Source organism: Takifugu rubripes, chromosome 11, assembly GCF_901000725.2.
Source record: "Takifugu rubripes chromosome 11, fTakRub1.2, whole genome shotgun sequence".
Classification (NCBI taxonomy): Eukaryota; Metazoa; Chordata; class Actinopteri; order Tetraodontiformes; family Tetraodontidae; genus Takifugu; species Takifugu rubripes.
Window position 1 is genome coordinate 8,199,436 of NC_042295.1, and position 8,225 is coordinate 8,207,660.

Sequence of the window (8,225 nt, forward strand, 5' to 3'; positions counted from 1 at the left end):
GTCACTCTGTTTCATAAACATAGGTAAAACTATAATGATAGTGATGGATTGCAGTCGGGAATAGCTAGAAGCCAGCCAAGAGAATAGTTTAATTCATCGAGCCATTAAGCTCTAAAACAGAATAACAAAACAAAAGAAATATCATTACATTGTCCAGCAGTCATGCCAGTCTTATGGAGGGTTCAATCTGATTCTCTCAGTCACAATATCCATAGTGATATCAGCTTCCTTCACCTTATTCTTATCATCCAAAAGTTGGAGAATTTAAAGAGAGAAGAAAATGACACAGGCACACCAGGAACCCCAGAGGGCTTTGTACCCCAAAACTTTAAACTGATGATAGATCATCGGTTCATTGGGGCTATGTTTATGTGTCCTGCACTGTTACTGGCGCTGCTGTGTGCGTACGTGCGTGACAAATACTGATCCACTCGCCCACAAATCGATGTCTACGTTATGAATGACACGTTGTTTACTGCTGAGAAACTTTGGGCCCTAAAGCTTTGAAAGTCCAAAATCTTAAATAACAGGTCAAGACAATAAGAAACGACAGGCATCTTCTGCCTCGTTTTTTTTAATCGCTGTGGAAAAACAAAAACATTTTTCTATACATACATGATGTTATGCGATGCTTCGTTAAGCTGCATGATGAGCAGATCACAAACAATAATGTGGAATGCTTTGGCTGCGCAGGGAGTGACTCGCGCATGCGCATTCGGGCGTTTGCTTAAGTGACTGGAAAATAAAGGCAGTGAGACGCGACTAGAAAACGTCAACAATCTATTGGAGGAAATAGACTGTAAAACCATCAATATTCATATTAAGCGAGGTGTGAAACGCCAAGATTGTGCCGCCGTTGTTTGCCGTCGCGTCTCGGGGACGTTCTACGGTGCGCAGCAGCGATTGTGACTCCACAGGTCGCTTCTCTCCCCGCGAAGCTCCGGACACATTTGCGCAGTTTGAACGTAGCAGGCTCGCTTGTTTACGTCAGGGACGGGACGGAATAATGAGGTTAGTTCTTTTATAAAAAATCCCTCCACGATGACTGACGTATCCACGAAGCGAATTGGAAAAGTGGAGTTCACAGAGGGACGTCTAAAGACTCCATAGCCTCATTTAAAGCGCGTGTTTTGTTCGTGTAAAAGTCTTGCGAGTTTGTTTATTTTTAGCCGAGTTTTAGGTATTTCTTTCACTCGCGAGAGGAAAGTTAGCCGCGCGCGCGCGCGCGTCCGGCGGGCAGAGGCGCTGTCCGCGGTCCTGAACGCATCTCAACAACTCCGGGCCTCCTGTTCAAAAGACTCAAAGGGCGCTTCAGGAAGCAGCACTTCAGAAGAAACACTGTCGAGCAGCGGCTCCGCAACCAGTTTAATATGGTAACTCAACCCGGCGTTCAGCTGCACATGTTGGTTCTATTGTTTTCTGTCGGTAAGTACGAGCGCGCATAGACGTTTGAAGTGTCTGGTTGTCTGTGAACGTTGCACGTCTCTCTGCAGCTGGAGCCATGACTGGCAAACAATGCTGTTTGGAAAAGCTCGTACATCCATGTCTAAGGTGTCAGAGAAAAATGCACCCCCACCACAGGACCTCGGTGAAAAGTCCCTCCCTTTACTTCCCTCTTTCTTGGTTTCTCCCTTCTGTCTCCGCCTGCTCCTCAGCCGCCTTGTTATTGTACAAGACCCCAGTATGAAAAGGGAAATAGTGACATAGAATCAATGTTGTCACTTTCTGCCTGGGGGGTGGGGGGTTATATAAGAGCGACACACATACAAAACGTCCATTTGGTGAGCTCACTGACAGTTGAGCCTCCACTCACTTTCTGTGCTGTTAATCTCCACAAGGAATACCTTTATCCGTCTCCCTTTATCTTATCTCCCTCTGTCTATACTTCCTCCCCTCTTTCTTGTGTCATTTCCCTGCATTACTTATATCCCTCCCCTATTTACGCCGAGGCCTTCATTAGTGCTTCCTGGCCTAGAAGATCTTGGCTTATCTCTCAGTCCTGCGACTATCTCCAGGGCTTAGTAATGATTTAAGAACTCAAGTAGAAAGACTCAACCGTAATTATAATTATAAGTAAGTCCAGCTTGCATTGTGTCGTTCAAAGCACCATCAGGCTTTATAAAACACTTGCCAGAAATCTGGCTTCGTTAGCTTGAGATGATCAAAAAGCTGTGTCGTCAGCAGTTGATCAACCCAGTGTTTCTGTCCCAGAGTGCAGAGGAAATTGCTTTGCGTTACTGCTCAGCTAAAGTTCCCCAGGAAGCTACGCAGAGGTTTCAGGGAAATTCAATCAGTAGCTTGGGAGGAACTCTTTAGCTACCATGGCTTCAAACCCTCTTGTAACCCCAGTTCTCCCTGTATTACTCCCAAGGCGGTCAGTGGATCTTAAGCACAGCATCAAATGATCTTTTATTGGTTGTGTGACAACTGAGACACAAGTGTGATCTACCTCCATTATATCACAGACTACTGTTCCTTTCAGTGGAAAATGATGTACTCTGTAAAAACACAACTGTGGCAGATGAATAACAGTGGAGAAAATGACAGCCAAATTGTATGGTCCTTCTAATGTTGTGCTTTAAATATTGATGATAACCTGTCTCTGCTTTATTGGTGTTTTCAGAGTTGTTGTTTGGAATTTAGAGAAATGAAACTACTGCCTCAAATGTCCTTTTCAGTCGATATGAGCCAGCCTGTGTGTGTGGACGTGCCGTCGGCAACAGAAGCGGTCCTCGGCGAACCCATGAAGCTGACCTGCATCGCCTGTATGAAGAGGGAGGAAATCAAAGCGAGGACGCGGGTTGATTGGTACTACATGCCCACAAAGGAAAAAAATGTCCCACCCAACAAGACTCACGTAGGTCCAGCTATGTAATAGTATGTGATGTGACGCACCTGGGCTTTCTACTCTTAGGGTTTCACGCACGCCGTCTCTGACTTTCAGATATACAGGTTTGAGGATTACAACCTTATTGAGATGGATGGACCGTTTAAAGGCCGTCTATTCTGGAATGGGACCCAGGACCTGCAGGACCTGTCCATTCGGATCAACAAAGTCAAGTACGATGACAGCGGGGTCTACGAGTGCCACGTTTTTCGCAGATTTGAGTTCAACTTGTTTGCGCCCACAGTTTTGATCACCAAGGACATCAAGTTGAGAGTGAAGGAGAAAGGTGCGACTTAAATGCTGCTCAGCCTTTTCTGTTCCCCAGTGTTTACCACATCAGTGTGGCTGTTTATGATCTTTCTTTTTCATGGGCTTTTTCAAGCACTTGCACACATCAGTAAGGTTAGTAAAAAAAAAAAAAAAAAAAGCATCTGCAGAGATGTGCAAATCTGACAGTTTGTTCGCTGTGTAGCTTCCAACGCGCCGAACGGTTCCATTTATATAAACCCAAAATGTTGTTGTTGAGACATAAAGGACGTGAAAGGCGTCACGAGCTATAAACCTCGGCAACATTAGACGCAAACAATGGCGTCAACAGTTTCCCTGTTCCATTCAGCAACAGAGCGTAAAGCCTCTTTGTCTTCATGCATTCTGCACATCTGGCTGTTTATATTTACCCAGCCTGTCCACACTGCTGATCTACTGTTGCAGCAGCCTTCCTACTGTTAGGCCTCACTACAAATACCTTAAAAGACACCAACAATATCGCCAAAATAAAGTAGCTGCAAAGAAATAGAGAAGTACCAACAGGCTGCACAGCACATGCCGTTCAGCCTCTTTTTTTCCCGCGCGGCAAGTTCAGTTAGCCTTCTTTCCCGCTGTAGCTTTTCTACCAGGTTGATCACCTGCCAGTCCCACTTACAGCTGCTGCAGTTGACCTTCCTCTTTGACTGCACCCTGTTCAACAGTCTTCCCATTGTGTTTTTGATGTGTTTTGTTGTGTGGGTATTCAATCATGTGGTTTCACCCTTTTATGTATGAAGCCTTTTGTTTTAACGGGAGAGATGTAAGGACGAATGGCTGCTAACATTTTCTCCTCTACCTTGGTTGTGGCTGCACTATAGAGAAATGATGCTGTACTGTGTTTTGTCTGCTTTTATTGTTCGTCAAAGCTTTCTTCTGTGCAATGAAGAGTTTTGTTCAAAGCAGCTACTTTGCTACCTAACATGAGGGGTAAAGTATTCTCCTCATGCTTGGCTTGCTCAACGTCTCATTTTCCACCCAGACTAAACATACACGAGCTAATGTATGTAACTGTTGCCAATAATATACAATAGTATAAAACAAAACAGCATACCTGCTTGCACATGGTTCACCATCAGAGGCATTTGATAGACATCTTCTCTTCTTCACATTCCGTTCGTGCGGGATCAAATTTCACAAAGCCAACAGCTGTAAATTACAGCTTAAGCATCATGTTACTTGAATGATGTCCATATGTCAAGAATGGATTAGCTGGCTGCAAACGTACGTGCGCGCTCCCCATCTGGTGTCACGTTACACTAACAGGCTCTATTTGCGGAGTTTGCAGATCCGGCGTGTAAGCTGCTCATGGTCTGGTCAACAGGCTCCGTGGAATTTGGCGCACGAACACAGCAGCACAGTGGTTCACAGCGGCACCATTTTGATCACAAATCCCGCCCCAGTGTGATCATCTGGCTAGTAAAAGAAAACTAGTTTCTTCTGAATTTTGGGGACATAAAACACTGTGCCCTGAGAGCTACTGACCTCATCCATCACATATAAAGAAACCTTGTGGAGTTTTCCTTTTTTTTTTTTGGACCAGTTATTAGTGATAATGGAACAATGGACCAAGTTGGGCTGAAAGCAGAAAAAACTACACGGGACCTTTACAGTTATTGGCTCTAGTGTCATCAAACATGATCATAACATGAAGGATTCATTTCTTTAAAAATCAAAAGTATCCATAACCAAAGCATGACTGCGCCTCAAATCAAACGTGCTGCTGAAGTCTCTGCTGCTCTTCTCTGCAGGCGGAGGAAGAGATCCCTCTGAATGAAACACTTTTCCTGCTGTTTTTTGATCTGCAGCCAGCCAAGACACCGCGGCGCTCTACTCTGAGATCACCATGTACGTCCTGCTGGTGTTCCTGACCTCCTGGCTGCTGGTGGAGATGGTCTACTGCTACAGGAAGATCTCCAGGTCAGATGAGCAGACGCAAGACGCTGCGTAAGTGTTTGAGAAAGTGTTTTATCTCTCACATCGGGGGGGCCAGGAGCGGTGGAAGAGTTTCAGCTTCAAACACAGCTTCGGTGTTTCAGGTTCCCAATATTAGATGCTTTTAAAGCTTTTTAGGCAGGGATCCAGCGGAGGGGATCAAGAGATCAGGAGGCGAAAGGCTGGAAAAGACAGACTGACAGACAGGAAGTTAATTGGTGTGTAACCCTCCTGCAACAGACCTCCGTCTCTTACTTTGACTGCCTGTCAGGTGTTGATCATTCTAAATTCTGCTGACTGTTCTTTTTTCCTCTCCAACCCAAAACAACCATTTTTAACATCGACTTTTCCTGACACCTTGTCAGCACCGACAACAACCCAAGTGCACCTGTGCAGTCAGCAGTAGATTAAAACCAGCAAGGGGGTGGGGATTTACACCCTGTCGACAAAAATAAATAAATAACCAACACGACACAAAACACAGTGTGTTTGTGTTTGAGCCGATTCGTGAATGAGATTTAACCCGAATTGTTTCTTAATCAGGGAGTGATGAGCACAGAACATTCACTTAAAAATGAGTAAAATTATTCACAGTGGTGCACAACATATAGCAGAAGCACCTTAAAATATTTCATTTAATTAATCCAAAAAAAAGACAATGCACCTCTCTCATGACCAAATAATAAGCTTGGATTGGGAAGTTTTTAATGAATGTTTGATTAATGAAGTTTTAAAAGTTTGCAGGCAACAATTAAAAGTAGAAATGGGTTAAATATAATTTACTTCATCCGTCTGCCTGCCCCCGCTGCTGCAGCACAGTTCATTGGTCCATGAGTGAACATTCAAGTTAATCTTCTTAAGCAGAAGTGGCCTAATGACCATCTTTCATGTGCATTACTGACTTTAAAAAGCAAAAGCAGCAAAAGGAAGATTTGCACACACCGCCGTGATATTGCAGTGGATTTTTGGTACTTCTGCTTTGACACAGTTTCTGCAGTGTCTCGGGACGGCAGAGGTGTTCACACAGGAAGTGGAGGTTTTAACCTTTAAGTCAGCACTTCTTGCATTTTTTATTGACTCCCCATTCCCTAAATAGCATTAACGTGTGATTTTGATCCGTCAGTGGGTCTGGAGCTTCCTGCTCCCCTAGCTCTCAGACACTCTTTTCTGCACGTCTGCCTGCAGGACAAGCTACCTCGCCATCCCCTCTGAGCAGAAAGTGACACCAGATGCTCCTGTTACCCAATAAAGTGCTATCTCACTGACACGGTACTTTGTACACGGCCCCCCTCCACGCGGTCTGACTCATCCATGCCCTCCTCTTTCTCACTGGTTGTTTGTTGCATACAGTCACTGTGGCTCTCAGTAGTGATGTCCTGTTGCTTGAGCACGCCCCCCCCCCCCCCCCCCCCCCCCCCACCCCGCCTCTATTTTGATCACATCAAACGCATTTTCATTCTTAGAAATTCTCGCATAATCACACGTTCTTCATCTGTCTCCATTCTCTTGTGGAGCGTTCAGCATTTGCTTGACATTATTAGTTGGCCTTAAAAAGTTCAGAACAAGCGCTCGCACTCAGAGGCGGGCGTGGATTTTTCCGAGGCTCGCCTCTTTATTTGAAGACGGCGCATTAAAGCCGGCTCCAATACTCTTCCATTTGCATGTATATGAAGTCTATCTCCTGTGTTATGATTATCTCCACGCGGTTGTGAAGCCTCTGAATTCTAAGTGACATTTGTATGATTAGTATTCCTGATATATCTCTACCTATTTAACGCTGGTGTCTAAGACGGAACATGTTCTCCCTCCTTTCCAGGTATTAAACACTCGCAGTCGGGGCCAAGGGTTGTTTGATGGGACTCCTTATCTCCCTCACTATAAAAGTCATCATTTTGACCAGACAGCCATAAATCCTGCCGGCCATCTTCTTCGGTGTGTGTCTCATGGGGAAGTGCTGACTTTATCTCCTGCTGCCCTTCTCATTTATTTAACCATATACCATACACACACACCCCACCCCCCCAAAAAAAGAAAATAACAAATAAAATAAAGTCCACCTTTTTAAATGAGGCGGGTGGAATGGCAGAAAGCAACGTCAGAACTCGGCCATGCTTCGTTTGCAGCCGCCAGCATGGAGACATATTTCGGTGCCACTGTGATTTATAACCTGTCAAAAATCAGCAGGAAAGATGCCGTCCCACTGCCGCAACCTTTTCAGTGACTCTGCACTAGTGTCAGTTTGCTTTGTTGCGATTGTGTGCACCCCAATTCAGTTTTGCAACTATTTTGTAGTCATGTAGGGAAAAACTGGGCTTTTCTACTGTGTGAATGTGCATTTCTTCATCTGAAACCGCAATGTAACACAAATATAATGTAACAGCTGTATTTGTTAGCTGCTGTGACCTTTATAGCCATCCTTAATCTATATCTTTGCTGGAATCCTGCAGTGGCTTTGCTAACTGAACACATTTAACAGTTTCTGTCTGAATCTTGTCTGTATTGTCTCTCAGTCAGACTTTGTTCTCCTTCTCACATATCAGCTGTGCAAACGAGCTGCTTTTTGTGCATTAAAAGCGACATATTTGACAGCCTGTGTTGAAGCCTTTCTCTCTCTCTCTTTTGTGCAAAGTCCTTGTCTTCTGCCAGCTTTTGAAGGGAAGACAGGTCCACTTACAGACCCCGTAGGGGTGCTAAGAAAAAAAAAACAAGAAGAAAGAACAGCTCATCATCTATTTTGTAAAGAAAAGAACAATGGTGGGTGTATGTTTCAGACCAAGTACCAAACGTGGAATCCTCATCCTTCTTGTTAACACTGCAATATAAAGAAGCTCTGAGTTCAGATATCGAATTCAATAAGAAAGGCAACACTCAAAGTGTGCACGTGCTTGAAGACGGGTCAAATGGCGGCACTGGCTGTTAGCGGGAGATGTGATGTAGATCGCTCTTTTAGCTGGTCGTGACCTGTAGCATTGAGAGATACAGCAGCAGCTGTTGTTATAGCAACCCCGGGCATGCCCGCAGCAGGGCAGAAGTCTTACTCCTGCAATGGCTGACACACTTGTCTATTGTTGGCCCTAAAAGTAATATAGTGGTTTATTGG

At 44.7% G+C, this 8,225-nt stretch overlaps 1 protein-coding gene across 3 annotated transcripts; it reads left to right on the top strand.

Annotated features, from left to right (window-relative positions):
- The first annotated feature begins 713 nt into the window (after window positions 1-713).
- On the top strand, window positions 714-7,609 carry scn3b (sodium channel, voltage-gated, type III, beta). 3 transcript variants are annotated; one of them, XM_003968456.3, is made up of 6 exons: window positions 714-1,425; window positions 2,679-2,857; window positions 2,945-3,173; window positions 4,999-5,137; window positions 6,311-6,394; window positions 6,942-7,609. In XM_003968456.3, the coding sequence occupies exons 1-5, from the start codon at window positions 1,371-1,373 to the stop codon at window positions 6,372-6,374; spliced, it is 666 nt and encodes a 221-aa protein (XP_003968505.2). In that variant the 5' UTR covers window positions 714-1,370; the 3' UTR covers window positions 6,375-6,394; window positions 6,942-7,609. The 3 variants fall into 3 exon arrangements, with proteins under 3 accessions (XP_003968505.2, XP_029700244.1, XP_029700243.1); XM_029844384.1 differs by lacking the exon at window positions 6,311-6,394; XM_029844383.1 differs by lacking the exons at window positions 6,311-6,394; window positions 6,942-7,609 and adding an exon at window positions 5,230-6,275.
- The last annotated feature ends 616 nt before the right edge of the window (window positions 7,610-8,225 follow it).

Bases quoted from the DNA above. Each gene is read 5' to 3' on its own strand.
- scn3b (XM_003968456.3), top strand. From the start codon at position 1,371: ATGGTAACTCAACCCGGCGTTCAGCTGCACATGTTGGTTCTATTGTTT. The intron at 2,858-2,944 runs GTAGGTCCAGCT...TCTGACTTTCAG, and splicing joins TCCCACCCAACAAGACTCAC to ATATACAGGTTTGAGGATTA. The intron at 5,138-6,310 runs GTAAGTGTTTGA...GTCTGCCTGCAG, and splicing joins GAGCAGACGCAAGACGCTGC to GACAAGCTACCTCGCCATCC.